Genomic DNA, 16,454 nt, shown 5'->3' with positions numbered 1-16,454 from the left:
TTACTACATTTTTTTTGATCTTGTGTGATAATAGGGCGTTGTTGCAGAAGACACTGAGTATTTGGACTGCCATCATCCTTTGTGGTGCACCTTGTGCTTTAAGATCTGCACAAGCGGATCTCCGGCATCATGAACGGTTGCCTAATCTCAATCTGTTCAGATAATACATCATACACGCAGAACAATTATCAAAGCATCACTGATGGTGATCATGCATGATTCAGATTCACAATTCACCTAACCGTTAATTGCAAAAGCATCTCTGTATTATTCATAAGCTTTCACTTAATTAGATGGTTATCAGCTATTATTTATTTTTTTAGGACAAACTAAGCTATCCAATCTTGCAATTATGCCAATCACCACATGTTTGGACTTTTCGTTTCGTGCCAATTGGTAGCCTCACTTGAGCTCTCTCGAAGTTATATATATATATATATATATATATATAGCATTACTCTCGAAGCTTACCTATTCCATTGCCTTAACTTGCGTTGCCACCCGCCTCCCGTATGGCGTCCGCCCGCTCCCTCATCTCCACCTAGTCCACCCGGCCCTCGGCGTCCCGCCTTTCCGCCCCCTCCCAAAGCATCAAATTCCCCTCCCAGCCCCTCCCCCTCTTCTCTCGCCGCATCTTCCCCCTTCCCCCGTCGGCCGCCACCGCTGCAGCTTCCCCCAAGATCGAGGAGCTCGGCTCTCTGATCGCCAATCTCACCCTCGAGGAGGCTCTCAGCCTCCTCGAACACCTTCAGGACCGCCTGAGCGTCTCCGTTGCCACCTTCGCCGCCGTCGCCCCCGGCACGGCCACCGACGCGGCAGCCGGAGCTCCCGCCGCTACTGACGAGAAAACGGAGTTCGACGACGTTTCGAGCAACGCCAGGATCGCCACCATCAAGGTCATCAGAGCGCTGACAAACCTCGCGCTCAAGGAGGCCAAGGACCTCATCGAGGGGTTCCCGAAGAAGTTCAAGGAGGGCGTATCAAAGGAGGAGGTTGACGAGGGCAAGAAGCAGCTCGAGGAGATCGGAGCGAAGATCTCCATCGTGTGAGCTCTGCAAGGTCGGACGGCTAGGTTTGTAAGAACGAGCTCTTCATTTCTTGTTTATTTCCTATTTAGGGACTTGCTGCCGTTATGGTCTGTAAGATTTAATTAGACATAGTGTATTTTAAATTATTTTACCTGTGTTTATTGTTATTTTATCCAATTAACTATGTCAAACATAATGTATGTGCTTTGGCGATTGCTATGTCATGTTTTTGCACCTGATGATGAACAAAATCCTGTGCATTAGTTAGTATCCTGCTCCTAAGTATGAGAAATTGACTCAATGGTAAGATTTAAGAGTCTCTTATCCTCGATGTAATTTCATGTTCTTTGCATTATCTAATTCCCAGACATTTACTACATGTTAGTGAAATTATGGGATTTCATCATGGCATTATTGTTTGTGGCTGCATAGAGGTGACTACAAAAAGAGGCCCAACTTTGTAATTGAATACCAAAATGATTCTTTCTCCTTTGTCCTCTCCTCTGCTTACACATACCATTTCCATCTTTATCTGTCATGATGGTTAAGTCTTGATAGTTTCTCAAGTTGTTTTATCACCTGTTAGGTTGATAGCAGGAGAACTACAAGAATGTGTTCGATGCTTGTTGTCACACAGAAAACATGGCTAATTTTGTTTCTCATTATCACCCAAGGGTGATGAGTTACCTATGGATCTTGTAGATGTTAGATATTGTTTGACTTCAAAGGGAGTCATTGGTTGAGATAGTATCTAAGCTAGAGGTAATGAGTAATGCCTTCATAATAGAGGAATCATAGTAATTTTTGCTGATACCTTCAAGGATAGTTGATGAATTGGGTAGTGGACTGCATAGGTGCTAGATTGTATAAGTGGCATTTGAGAATTTATAGAAAGTCATTGTGTGAGTGTTCAATCTGACTCAACTATCACGAGCTTAGTTGGTTTTGCTTAAGTCGTGTGGCACCCTTGCGTGTCCGTCCTCAAATGGTCAGTTTTCCCGAAACCTCTTATGGTCCCTTAAGGACATACAAAAGAGAAGATGGATTAGAGGAATCGTTTTACTCGGGATCCACAACCAATCATTTCAATAAATACATGATAACCAATGCAAATTACAAACATTGACTTCGTAAGCTCTGAACGGTCGTACAACAAAGCGTCCAAGATGGTCCATCATAGACCGAAATCTCCACAAGTGCCCACGTGACACAACCTTCGTTTAAAAACCTAAAACGACTACTAAAACCAACCAAAATGAGACTTCTAAGCCTACAGCCAGCCCTCTATATGCTGTGCAAAGCATGAATAAAACTAAAAGACACGAACATACATGAGTATTACATTAAACATCCTATTTACAACTTTGTCCGTGACACAATGATAATCCTTCCGCAAATCGTTTAGTCTTTATGTTTCAAAGGGTCTTTTGTGGACCATATAGTCTGGAAGTGGCTGTCTATTTATTGGAGTTGTACGTCAGTTATGGAATGCATAAATTTTGTCGTGGATTTTTGTTAAACAAACTTGGTTCACTTGATAAAATTTTGGGTGGTAGCTCATTTATTATAATGGAAGGACTGCCGAGTGCTACTATCACTGTGAGCTGGATAACCTTGGGAAGCTGTTATCTTATATTTCTATCATTTTGCTTCAATTTGGTGTCTGCTTTACTCCTAAGTAAGAATGCTTTGCTTGGAGGCGTATGAAGAGCAACTGGCAAATAATTGAATTTACTACTATAGGGATTGCTGCTCTAACATGCTTATGAGTTAGAATGCTTTTTGAATTAACAACTTTGGTTATATTAACTCTTATATATACTTGCTTATCTTTTTGTCCTCTCTGTTTTTATGCTTAAAGATCCCTCATATAATATGACACCTCACAGATTACTGATGTTCTTGAAAAAAAAAAATCTCCACAGTGCTACTCACAAGTTTAATGCTAATGCTTTTCAAATTTCTTTGCCATAGATCAACTTCATGGATGCATCATGTTCTTTAGCCTGTTTGGTCAAGAATCAAGGTCTTTCAACTTGATTTATGTAAGAAATCTCTGCTTTATGACTGCAATAATATCGACCACACACACACCCCAAGAATTATATATAGTCCCTACAATTTATCATAGCTTTCAACATGAAAAAATGGTACTCATAATATATCCTAACTCAGATGTTTATTTGTAGGGATTTACCATTTGGAGCCAGTTGAAAATTACAATCAGCACACTGCAAGAACATCGAGTGACTCACTCGGAGTTCCTCTTCAGCTGAAGCTGAATTGTTGTGAATCTGGATGCGTTCCTATTTGGAATTTGTCACAGTAGATGTGAATTCTTCCTTTTAAGGAATCTATATAAATCATTGCTTTTTGTTTATTGAAATGCTTGCTGGGGGTTGTCATGGTTTTATCCGGAACATGAAGCAGGGTAGAATAATTTTGTTGTTGAGGCTGCCTTTTAATGTTAAGAGCTGTGGTATCATCATTTGCATCTGAAGTCATTACTAAGACATACTTCTTTTCTTTATTATCATCTCTTGCAGGCATCAGCTCTGGGATCCTCAAAATGGATGATCTATTTCCCTTTCGTCGAACACCTTATGGTCGCACATCGCTGATCTCCTCTCAAGTCCACCTTCCGATGAATTCATTACATCCGCAAACGTGAAGGATTTTATTGCAAACTTTGTAAAGCAAGAAAAGAACTATAAGGATGTGAATATTCTTTGTGATTCGGCTACCGACAATATGGACTACATTTTAGTTAGCAATATGGTTGAAAAATTACATTTGTTCTCTTAACCAAGAGAAACCCAAATCTACATGGTTTCATATGTTTCAGGACATTTTATGAAGACGCCGCCTCCGGTCATCGTGCGTGGGAATGACATCCTGCGCGGTGGAAACCCAAGTTCGTATCCTTTAACTTATCACGCGCAAAGCACGTGACGTGGACCAGTAAGTGTATAAATATCGTTGAACCAGTGACGACTTTTTCTACTCACTTTGATACACCCACTCTTAAACCTTCATCTTGGATTGGAAAAATTGACTATGGCCCACCTGGGACCGCTGTTTCACCAACCATAGAGCAGGCAAAGGATGGGTAACGGAAACAATACTTTTGCCTAAGATCGGCCTCTTCTGGTCCTCGGCGAGTCCGGACCAAGGAGAACCCAATCATCCCTAACCTCTCCTCCTCTCTCACTCAGATCTCATCTTCGTTGTGCTTTCGACTAAGATCTCCCTTCGTCGACGGCAGCAGGTTCGGATTGTCTCATTTATCTTACTAAATCCGTGAGAATTCTAGGTGGAAGTCAGATTGGTTCAGTTTTTGATTTCATTGCTTTTTTTGGTCCCCGGCCGCAGACCTCAGTTCTGTTGTTTGATTTGGCTTCTTTCTGGCAACTTAGATGGGATAGCAACGAAAGGGAAGAGATCGATTGTAACCCAGGCGATTGAGTTTCTTGTTCTTTCGAGGAATCTTTATTCTTAGGGTCTTTGGTCTGTTTGAAGTGGTGCTTGCTAAGTTTAGCGATTTTAAAACAATCAGACGTTGCCGAATTCCTAAATGTGCTCTTCATTCTTGTTGTCTTCCTCCGTAGGTATCATATTGATAAGGCATTAGCAGTAGGCAGACTAATAAAGAGTTCATTGTTCAAGTACTCAGATCACTTCCTTAAATTAAGCTTTATTCTTGAACTCTAATGTTCTTGCCTTTCTGGTATATATAGGGAAGTAATCTAGTTCAGCCCTTTCGGACATAAAATTTATTTCAAGACCAGATAAATGATTAAGCTTGGCTTTATACATAACTACAACCTTCTAGGCATGTCTAGGTGACTAATTTATCAACAATGGGCTTGGAAACTTTAGTACAAATACAATCGTTGATCTGGACACAGCTTCGTTTGAATTTATAACTGATTTTGACACGCTACTTGGCTCCGTTTTCTTTTCTTTCTGTAAGATAAACTCAAAGCTGTGCCTCTGCTACTGAATTCTATACTCATGCATTTCCATTTTTCATTTTATTATGTTGTAAACAACTTATGTTGCCTTGTTGATGTGCATCCTTCAACACTCTTTTTTAACACAATTTTCTTTTAGAGTGATACATGTGTTTTTTTCCCCAAATTCTATGCAAGAACTTCATGGTATTTTTAAAGCTTTGATTCTGTCTTTTCCTATTTCTCATGGTACATTGATTCTTGCTATGGTTAAGGTGCCCTAGAATCTCATTGCATATGGGAAGAGAAGTATATGGTGACATCTAGTTCTTATCTTATCTTGCAGGAACTTTGGACATAGCAATGAATTTTCTTATCCGTACTGCTCAACCTGTAGTTCCTGAGGTATCCACTGTTGTGGAGCCTGAACATCAAAAGGCTGTGAGACCTATTCCAAAACCAGCTGCTACTTTGGAGGGCCTTATTGCAGAAGAGACATTTTCAAATCATTCTATAGGAAATGATGCTCTAACAGACAGTGAACAAGTTGGATTTGTAGGTAGCTCAGCACCAGGTTCAACTTCCAAAAATCAGTTTCCTGTTGGAAACCATACTGATGTTTCAGACGATGATGGATGGATAACAATTCCATATAGTATGTCTACTTGCACATCTCATCACTTTTTGAGTCATTTTAAGAGCCATTATTTCATCTCAATTTGCTGAGATGTCCCTGGAACATGGATAAGTAAGAGTGTTGACTTAAATGTTGTGGAATGAACTGGCCTGATTATATGTAATGTAAATCTTAATTGTGAATCTTGAGAGTCTTCCTGATTGTTTTTCTTAGTATTTGCTGCCTCAATTTCCTATGACAATGATTCACAAGTTCTGGAATAGGAATAGGAAAAATGCTAAAACAGGTTCAGGATGTTACCCTGATTGCAGTTTTGAGTTTAAAAACCTTCATGCTCAATTTGGTTATAAGTTTCCATTAGATATGCTCAGTCATTTTGTTGTTGATTTGCCTACATGCCATCTGATATTGTTCTTGTTTATAGAAGAACCGATGATATTTCATATAAGATCAAAAAACATACTCCTTGTTTGGTTTTGATTTATTGTAAATGATGCATACTCAAGTAAATATTAGACTGCTTTCTGGGCTTCCATGAAATTGATGTCTCTTGTAGTGATTCAGAAATGACTCTTAGTTATGTGTTTGTGTACCTGTATGTTTCTATTGTTTAGATAACCTAAGATGAAAGATGGAGTGAAATTTACCAGAGTGGATGCTACGAAGAAGTCAATTAGAAACTTGAAAAAAATTTGTAAGAGAGGAGGAAGATAATGAAGGCCATCTGATTGAAGAAACATAGTTTTTTACTACTTCATAATAAGTTCATCATATATTACTTCTAAAATTAAGACATGAATTGGTATTTGTGTACATAAAAGACTAACGATAGTTGGCTCATATGATTTTCTCAGATAGGAATTATTGAATTATATTGGATATTTGCTTTCAGACATATCGTCTGTTTCCCTTTCAGCTTGAATAACTGTACAATTAATTAAAGAAGTCTAAACATTTACATCTATCAATCTTGGTTCAATCCAGGTATATCTGATTACAATGCTTATGACATGCTATATTGTTCCTGATACTCAAAGCTACCATATTGTTTGGTCCATCTGGTTTACTTTTTCTCTTTATGCTTACAGAGGAGCTTCCAGATAACTGGGCTGATGCCGCAGATATACAACAACTGAGATCCTTGGACCGTTCGTTTATTTTTCCTGGTAGTTACTTCTATTCTGTATTGTTGTTTTATCATCTTAGAGAGACCATTTTGTCTCTGATCAGATCAGCTTTTTAACTTTCAGGTGAACATATTCAGATACTGGTTTGCCTGTCAGCATCAAAACATGTGTCAGAAGTCATAACTCCATTTAGAGTTGCTGCTGTTATGTCAAAAAATGGTAAATCGAGCCCAAATAAGGAGCAACATATTGAAACTTTGGGGAAAATGCCTAGTCCGCTTGGTCTGAATGGACTTGTTAGTAGCACACCTGAAAAAGCTTCTGGCCAAAAGGTGGAAAACAATATCGAAACTGTTTCTGCTGGAAGTGTATTGAGTCCTCAAAATGATATTTCTGCAACTGAGAGTCTACTTCATATGGAGCAACATAAACAACAAATTGAGAGTATACTCCAAAGTTTTAGAAATTCAAATTTTTTTGTCAGAATTGCTGAGGCAGATGAACAACTTTGGTCCAAAAGAAATGTTAACTCTTCAATGAACTCTGAGGTAGTAGGGGGAAAAAGCCACCCTAATGATGGATCAAAAAAGGTTCCAAGGTGCAATGTTGTTAGTGCAATAGTTGATAAGGGTAGTTTTGATGGCATTACATCTGGTGGAGTGGCTAGAAATACTGTCAGATGCTACTCTTTGTCAAATGGCGACGTAGTGGTATGTTTGTGACATTTTTTTATTTTCTAATAAAATAAACCTCGTACCTGCTTACATGTGAGATCAAAGTGTGAATTATTCAATTACTTGGGACTCTTTGCCTATCGTTTATGTCTTCGTATTTTACAATTTCTTTTAATTGTTATTGTAATATATATTTCTGTTTCCATCAAAGAAATTATGTAATTTACAAGTTTAATTCAGGGATATTACAGGACATCGCCTTATCCTGTATGGCAATTGACTTCACCTTGTTTTTGATTCTAATACTTGACAAGTAATGCTCAAAACCACATTGTTTTGAAATTGATAATGAATTTTAAATGCATGAATTTCATCGCTTAAGAGTTTGAATCTTCTTCTCCATTGATTGGCAAAGTTTCAATCAATTGCATGTTTTTATTTTTTTCACTGATTTGTTGCAAAATAAAATGCCAATAGTATTGTTTTATATCAATGTATCATGCTTATTTTGTCTATTGGATTGCTGCAGGTTCTTTTAGAAGTGAATGTTGGAGTGAGTAATTTAAAAGATGCTGTTCTTGAGGTTATCCAATTTGAAAAATACCGATCTAGTAATTCTGCTTTTGAGAACCACAACAATTTGTTGGTTCCAAATAAGGACGATCCATATTGGGAACTGCTTGATTGGTTGCTTCCCTTGGATCGAACATTACCTCCTCGGTCACTTTCACCTCCTTTAAGCTCAAGTATATCACAAAAACCAACATATCCTGCCTCTGGGTCACAATTTTTTTCTTTCAGTCACTTCAGAAGCTACTCCATGTCTTCACTTCCTCAAGTTACTGGACCACCATCATCTGCGACTTCATTTTCCAACTCAAAACCTGCTTTTGATCCTGAAGACTTTGATCGCTTTTCATCAGAGAAGCTTACAAAAAATCAGGATACAGGAAATGAAAGGCTTTTATCATTTCGAGGTGTCTCACTGGAGCCAGAACGCTTTTCTACACATTGTGGCTTGGATGGCATATATTTACCGGGCAGGAGGTGGCGCCGAAAGCTTGAAATTATTCAACCACTTGAAATCCGTTCTTTTGCTGCTGAATGCAATACGGAGGATGTACTTTGTGTTCAAATAAAGGTATTATTTATGTTTTCATTTTACTTTCGTTTGTCAATTTTATGAGGGCAAATTTTTTTTGTAGAATGTGTCTCCAGCTCATATACCTGATATAGTTATCTATTTGGATGCGATAACTATTGTCGCTGAGGAGGAAGCATCAAAAGAAGGTCGACCTCTGTACCTACCAATTGCTAGTATTGACGCAGGAAATGATCACAACTTACCAAGCCTTGCCCTCAGGTTTCTTCTAGTGGTGCTATTCTATTGCTTAGTACTTTTGCTTTTGGTAGATATCATTATAGATGTACACCACTTTGTTGATAATGTAATATCGTGGCTTCTTTCTTTCACAATCACATGCATGTTCCATGTAAGAGGAGGAAGCAGAGAGGAGGAATTGGTGGTGGTGGTGATGTCTGCCAGGGGGAGGAGGATGTGGCAGCAGTGATGTTATGGGGTCTAGAAGGTGGCAGTGATGCTATGGGGTGTAGAAGGTGACAGCGATGCTATGGGGTGCAGAAGGCAGCAGTGATGCTATGGGGTGTAGAAGGCAGCAGTGATGTACCAGAGAGGAGGCAGCGGCAGTGAGGTGGCAGGAGGAGAAGACAGCTATCATTTAAAAAATAATTTGGGTACAATAAGAGAGAGAGAGAGAGAGAGAGAGAGAGAGAGAGAGAGAGAGAGAGAGAGAGAGAGAACCAACTGTTATTTAGAAACAAAAAGAATGTGGGTACTAGGTGGTAGACTTATCATCTGGTACCAATCAGTATTGGGTTGTTTACCTCCCAGTAAGTTCTGTATGGTGAGCTTATCAGGCAATACAGCTCATACCAGACTGAAACAAGCAAATGATAGCTGTTGGACTGGCAAATAACAGTCTGTACAGATCATTATGGGCATATTCTAAACCTTGATACAGACTTTACGCATTATCATGGTTTTACCTAGTACAAATATAGTAGATTAGTCACCCTGGTTTGAACTACACATGCAATCATTAGAAATTATAGTATCATATATATTAACTTACATCATCAATTTGAAATCACATATGGGGCTATTTTAAAAGAGAAACTGTTGCTCGAGTAATTTCAGAAATGATTTCTGATGAATGTACATGAATTGTACTTTCTCTCTGTTATATTTGTCAAATTGTAAGTTTTTGTATCATATTAATCTTTGGAAGATCAGAGAAGAGACACTTGTAATTCATTAGATAATAGATGAATGCTAAGAAAAAAAACATTATTTTAACTCATGATGATTACCTATGCAGGAGGGGTGAGGAGCACTCCTTTATTCTCAAGTTGGCAAGTGCTATAAATGGAGATTCTAAGGGAAATGGTGAGATTATGTATTCAAGAACAAATGCAGCTCCCTCAAATACACATATGATGTCAAATAGTAGTGATGGGATGATGGTTTCTTGCACTGCAAAGCAGTTCGCCATTTTGGTATCTTGTCATTGCAATTATACTGGTACTACAGGAACCCTGGATGACATAATTGCATAGTTCAAGATCATTTTGTTAATAGTTTAATTTTGAATCTTGCAATTTCTTTGGTCATAGAATCAAAATTGTTCTTCAAGCAGCTAACAGATTGGCGGCCACATATTGCAAGGGATCTTATGATTTCCATAGCATCAGAAACTCATAAACAAAGTGATATCCCAAATTCCAGGGCACCTCAACTTCCTGTTAAGGTATCATGACTTATTTCTTGTGGTTCTTTGTTTTAGTCCTATGTGACTTTTGGACTATTGAAATAATCTAACAATTCCAGCCATGTGATTTTTTTCAGGTGTTGACCCTTAAAGCTACAAATTTAACAACTGAAGATCTTACATTTACTGTTCTTGCTCCAGAAATACCAACTTCTCCTTCAGTTTTGTCATTGAGTTCTACTCCGAGAACTCCAATGAACTCACATGCCACTTTTCATGATTATGTGGGAAGTTCAGTGCCTATTGCAACCAAATCCCAGAAAGAAAGCTGTGATGATGGAAAAACATCAAGTTCTGTAGAACGGACTGCTATGATGTCTGATGTCATATTAAGTAATAGCGCAGGCTTTACACATTTATGGTTGCAGAGTGCTGTTCCCCTTGGGTAATATTATCTATAGTCCCCATTGTACATAAAGTCTTGTAGTATAAAAGCTTATCTTTTTGATACCATTCCATTACAGATGCATTCCTGCACGTTCAAGTGCCACTGTGAAGCTTGAGCTTCTCCCTTTGACTGATGGGATAATTACGCTTGATACTCTGCAGATAGCTGTTAAGGAGAAAGGTATTTCTCTCGTAAAATTTGTTTAGCATTGATTTAGAACTTTGATTTTTTTTCATGCATGAGTCCAATTAGAACGACAATAATCTGTGCCTTTGAGAAATATAAGGGGAAGCTCTGTTGGTTAGAAAGATATTTCTCATGCATGGTGATATGGTCAGTAAGTTTCTAATGTTTAATTGACTAAATCAACAAGTTGTGGAAGAAATATCACTTGAATGTGAGAACAACGGCCAGATGTGCAGTAAGCTTTTGTTGGGTAACTAGCTACAACAATACTTGCTTTAATATATAAGTTATTCGTTGGCTTCCCTTCTCTCACAAAAAATACAATAGAAAAAAGAAAAACCCACCAACACAATGGTTTTTCTTATCCATAGCTAGTAGTCTCAATCAAGGTTTGACTTATCAGTCTAAGCCAGTGTGCCGATCGGCGGCATGGCACATGTCGCCGCGTACCAGCATTCTAACACATGGTACGCCGATGCATGCCAGTGTTTCGACAAGGAAGAAAAAGAGGTTGAAAAAGAAGGTCTAGTGGAAGAATAGAGGAAGAAGGAAGAAGAAGAAAGAAAAGGAGGGGAAGAAGTGCCGATACCCAGGAAGCAGCAGCAACGTCGAAGGGAAGCAGCAGCATCACAATGGCGAAGGTAGTGCCGCTGCAGCATCGCAACGGCGAAGCAGCGAAGAGGACTAGGGCCGACCACTTTTCAAGAAGAGCCCTAATCTGCCTTTTTTTTAATGCTGAAATGGACTAGGGCCCACCACTTTTCAATTTTTTTATTATTTTAATTCAGACCACCCGAAACGGAGTGGTCCGCATATCGGTCCATGCCCGGACCAGTATGTACTGCCCATAACATACCATTTCGAGCGGTACAGTAATCCTTGATCACAATATGGTTATTTACGGTTGCCTACATTGTTGTATTTTGTATATATATATATATATATATATCTAAACATTACTATAGAGAACGAGATACATATCTTTATTAATGTCTGTCTCTTTATATTGATGTTTATGTGCAAGCATGCACAAGACTTGTGCTTTTCTTCATCTCTTGTTCCAATTGCTTTCTAATGTTTTAATTAGTTACACAGTAAAACTTGCTCTCTTATACAGAAGATTTCATCACTATGGATTCTCACCTAAATCAGATTTCTCCTATTTACTAATTCCACTAATGGTTTTCAATTAGTTTGATCTTTTTATGTCACCTTTATTCTTCTAAGTTGTGTAGAATACTATCTGAATTCTTAAAGACTGCATCTTGTCTTGCCTAAGCTTTTCTTATATCTCATCTATTCTTCTGTCTGGTCCATTATGACATATTTCAGTTGTGTTTTGCTTTATTTTTCGAATTGAGTGGTGGATGGGTGTATTTGATTGCTTATATGTATAAGAAAATCTGTAATTTGTGTATATGAAAAGGTAATTGAATATCAAACATAACAGACTCTGTTGCCATCAGTGCATGGGCAGGTTCGTGAAATTTGTTTCTTACATGAGCCTATTAGCATTATCATCCATCAACCTTTTTTCCTCCATTTGGAACTAACCTGGAGGTAGCAGGCTTGGAGTCTGATGTTTTGGTTTGTGACCTTTATGCTTGTTAACGGCATGACAGGCTCTTTTACCATGCTGTAGATTTTATTTAAGCTTGCTATTTTGTATTATAACATAACAATATAGATATCAACCGGAATGTCAATCAAACAGAGAAATGTTCTTCATGTTTTGGTTGTCTTTTTCTTTTCTTAATATTTATTTATTAGTACAATCTAATTTTTCATTGGTGCTCTATTTGGACATTCATAATATCTCACTGATGCTATCTAGAGAAGGAAACTATTCCGAACAAGTGTGTGGATATCCGTAGATCCAACATGTGTATGTAGTCTGATGTTCTTATCTGAAAAATATAGCTAGAGGTTTACTTGGGCACTTCTTTAATACGCAAGTATGTTTGTGAAGGAATGGTTTTCATGTGGAAATGATGAAGGCTCTGTCATGTGATCAGATAAATTGCATTGCCACTGAAAGTTTGTTTTTTGTTGGGGGTTTCTTGGGAGAGTTGGATATTCTTCAGAGATCCTATTGGCTGGATAAAGAATTGCATCCCTTTCTGTCCTCTTTGAAGGAGAAATATCATTTCGATGCCCACATCAATGTAACCTAAAAACATAAGAAATTAAGTAGTCAAAAAATACTAATATAAAATATATTAGTAGCTTTGTTTTTTTTTTTTTTTTTTTTTTTCTGTTAGAAGACTTAATGTTTGATTGTGATAATTGATGTGTCAGTAGTGTTTTTCAACATGGCAGGTCTGACATTCGTGCCAGAGCATTCTTTGAAGATCCATGCAACTTCCAGCATTGCAACTGGAATTTTATAAAGCATGCCAACCATTTATAGTATCAGGATATGGTGATACTAAACATCATGGTGGATCAATCTGTTTCCTGCTAGGATTCTCATGATACAAGATGATGGAAAGTATATAGAGAAGCAGCTTGCTGAGCAGTCAACAGCATTACTGTGATCTTAGACTGCTGGAATCGGAAGACAAAATCATGTGTGCCACTTTGATTTCTTGTTGTATTCACACTAGAGTAGTTTCTGAATTTTTTTTTTTGCTTCTATATCCAACGAGAAACCCAGGAAATTCTTCTAGTCAAAATATCAGTAAATTTGCCCTTCATTTATAGTTAGTTATCTTTGTGAATGATGAAAGGGGATCTTGTACACGTGTGGGTCCAACTTATTAGGTCTGAGAAATCGAGACACTTGGAATTTGTGTTTTTTGTTTCCCTTTGTCAATAAAGTAATGTTAAGGCAACTATTATGTCCACCTCGAAGGCATGATGATTGTTTTAGAAATTGTATGAATTTGAGCAGTATTAAGAAAAAATTATGCATGGTGATAGAGAATATAAAATTAGTTAATCATCATCATTCATCATGTCAAATATCAAAGTCCAAAAATAGCTCGAGTTAATTATCGAGTTGTTTCCTCGGTAGAATGTTCTCAAATGAATTATCAAGTTGTCTCCTTGCAGAATATTCTCAAAAGATTATAAGGCTTTGGATCGATTATGAATTGGCTTCCTTATGAAATATTCGTAGGAATATTTTCAGAATATCAAAAGGCAGTTCGATTTGATTATGAATCGGCTCCCTTGCCAAAATATTCACAGGAATATTTTAGGAAGATCAAAACGCTGTTTGGGATGGTTACGAACTATCTTCTTTAGGATCATTATAAGTTATTCTCTCCCCTTGATGTTTGTATAAAAATATGTCCTTAGTTCTAGATTAAGGATGAAGGTGCAATTAAGTGCTAACTTAAGCATAAGAGAGATTGGATTAGGAAACCCTTTTCGACTTTGGTTTTTGTGCAAGAATGAGACTAGAGAAACCTCGCTTTATCCTGGATGGCTCCTCACATACGGATCAATGCCAGATGGTGTTGACACATACCTCAACAATATTTTTCCCTAACATTTTGGCACTAGAAGGAGGGCCCGATATCGTAGGAGCGCCGACAGGCCAACCCTGTCCATGAACATCCGGGTGAGGCACTATCTCCAACCCATGATACTTTCACTTAGACTGGAAAGCACCCACGTTTCCCCCACATAGATACATTCACCTCGTTGCAAGTACCACTATAGTACTGGCGTTTGTTTAAAGACCCTAGACCTTCATCTTCATGAGTGTCGCCTGACCATCTCCTCGTTCCTACCGAGGCGCTCTTGAATCTCATCCAGCATATGCAAGCACTAGTTGGCATAAAATAGGTGGTTGCCCCACTCCTACCTCGGTCAGATCAGCAAGTGATGCCATTGTCTCAGCCATCGATGTTGGTGTTCGTTGAGATCCTTCTGCCCAATAATCTGCCAGCCCCTCTCGAGCATCCATGACCTATCGAACCATCAGCTAAGAGAGCTCCCTGCTCCATAATTGTAGAATTCGGTGGGCTACCACACCGCTGCTCCACTCCGCTTGAGTCCAAGTCCGACTCGACCGACTCAACAGTTAACTCCTCAAGGATCCGATTACGACAAATGGATCGACGCCTAGAAGAAATATGTTGCGACTTCCACCAATCCAAGGGTGAGGAGCAGATTGACTCTACATTAGGTCAGTTCCCGTTTATTCAGAACATATAAGAGGAGCTGATCCCCACAAAATTTTTTCCTTCCCGTTATTAGAAACCTTTGATGGTGCTATTGACCCAGTGGAGCACATCACTGCCTTCCGAACTTAGATGTCGTTGCATGACACCTCGGACGCCCTGATGTGCTCTGCCTTCCCAACCACCTTAAAGGGTTCGATAAGAGAATGGTATGCTCATATAAAACCACTTTCTATCAGTTTCTTCGCTCAACTAGTGAAGGAGTTCGAGCTCCACTTCCTTGGGAATGTGTGCCCGAGACCACTCACTCGTGATTCAGTCCTTCATGATGTGACTAAAGCTCTCCCACCTCTTTTGATCATTGGTAGAAAGAACATCAACAACGATGCTTGAAGTACTTCAAAAAGCCAATTAGTACATTACCGTTGATACAATGGTCTCAAGCAAGTGTGGGGAACCTCACAAGAGAGCGAGATAAGAGCAACCATAATTCGCCCCCACCCCAAGATCGCCATGGTGGAGGAGAGGTGAACGACTCGACCTGCCTCACTAGCGATTCGAACTAACCCCCACTGAATTTGATTAAGACGAAAGTTTTCTTGTAGATAAGGAAAAGAGGCTTATTGAGAGACCCTCGACTAATGAGGACTCTACTCGAAAAGAGAAACAAATCCAGGTATTTCCATTTCCATTGCGATTATGGTCATGATACAAAGGATTGTCACAACTTGAAGGAACAGATCGAGGTACTTATACGACAAGGACACCTTAGGTGGTTTGTTCGAAGACGTCAAAAACCATCACCCTGACTTTAGGGGTCGATCAAAAAACAGATAAACATCATTATCGACGGCCCGGTTCAGGAGGAGACAACACATTGGGTCGCAAAGCTTATACTCGAGCCATCATTGGCAAGCGCCTCAGGACCAAGGGCGAACAACAAGTAACTCTCAAAAAGGAAGAAACAGAATGCCTCGACCCAAACTATGATGACGCCTTGATGGTCTCCGTAAGGATGGTCAACGCCTGCATAAAAAGGGTCATGATTGATACATGCGACTTAATCTTCCTCCTTGGGATCGTAAATGAACTTATCGCCTCGGAACAACAGAAGGTGGGACATTATCAAGAATGTGGTATATCTCTAACCTAAAAAAGTTTTATCCTTGAGCCCCCCCTCTCCTCGGGGTCTGATCGAGGTACACTTTAAGTTAGTAGAAAGTGTCTTTTTCCATTCCTCAAGAAAGAAAATTATAGTAGATAGATCGGGTCTTCACAAACAAATTTAGACATCGATCTATAAAAAGGCAAAAGAATGTTGCATCAAATCAAAGGCCCAAGCAAGGCGGCGAGTTGAGGTTATCAATGAAAGCTATCTTACTTTCTATCTAGATGCCCTGGTCTTCGGGGTAGTCAGTGAACGGGTCCTCCTTAAGCTCTAGTCTTAGATATCATACCTTGAAATGGGTTAAGGCGATC

The 16,454-nt window shown here is 38.9% G+C and overlaps 1 protein-coding gene and 1 pseudogene across 2 annotated transcripts; both read left to right on the top strand.

The window, feature by feature from the left end:
* The first annotated feature begins 497 nt into the window (after positions 1-497).
* Positions 498-3,798, top strand: LOC135609685 (large ribosomal subunit protein bL12c-like; annotated as a pseudogene).
* A 341-nt stretch (positions 3,799-4,139) lies between these two features.
* On the top strand, positions 4,140-13,542 carry LOC135609682 (uncharacterized). Of its 2 annotated transcripts, none has more exons than XM_065103194.1 (11): positions 4,140-4,296; positions 5,328-5,636; positions 6,707-6,784; positions 6,869-7,455; positions 7,949-8,560; positions 8,625-8,782; positions 9,819-10,021; positions 10,114-10,247; positions 10,346-10,653; positions 10,733-10,836; positions 13,162-13,542. In XM_065103194.1, exons 2-11 carry the CDS (start codon positions 5,345-5,347, stop codon positions 13,230-13,232), a joined length of 2,547 nt encoding a protein of 848 aa, XP_064959266.1. In that variant the 5' UTR covers positions 4,140-4,296; positions 5,328-5,344; the 3' UTR covers positions 13,233-13,542. The 2 variants fall into 2 exon arrangements, with proteins under 2 accessions (XP_064959266.1, XP_064959265.1); XM_065103193.1 differs by having other exon boundaries at positions 10,328-10,653.
* The last annotated feature ends 2,912 nt before the right edge of the window (positions 13,543-16,454 follow it).

This window comes from Musa acuminata, chromosome BXJ2-4 (assembly GCF_036884655.1).
Source record: "Musa acuminata AAA Group cultivar baxijiao chromosome BXJ2-4, Cavendish_Baxijiao_AAA, whole genome shotgun sequence".
NCBI lineage: Eukaryota > Viridiplantae > Streptophyta > Magnoliopsida > Zingiberales > Musaceae > Musa > Musa acuminata.
Note: the sequence above shows the minus strand (reverse complement) of the source record. Positions and strands in the feature narration are given on the sequence as shown.

Coding starts and splice junctions, on each gene's coding strand:
- LOC135609682 (XM_065103193.1), top strand. CDS start 5,345: ATGAATTTTCTTATCCGTACTGCTCAACCTGTAGTTCCTGAGGTATCC. Junction 10,022..10,113: donor TTGTCATTGCAATTATACTG/GTACTACAGGAA, acceptor CTTTGGTCATAG/AATCAAAATTGTTCTTCAAG. Junction 10,837..13,161: donor GATAGCTGTTAAGGAGAAAG/GTATTTCTCTCG, acceptor TCAACATGGCAG/GTCTGACATTCGTGCCAGAG.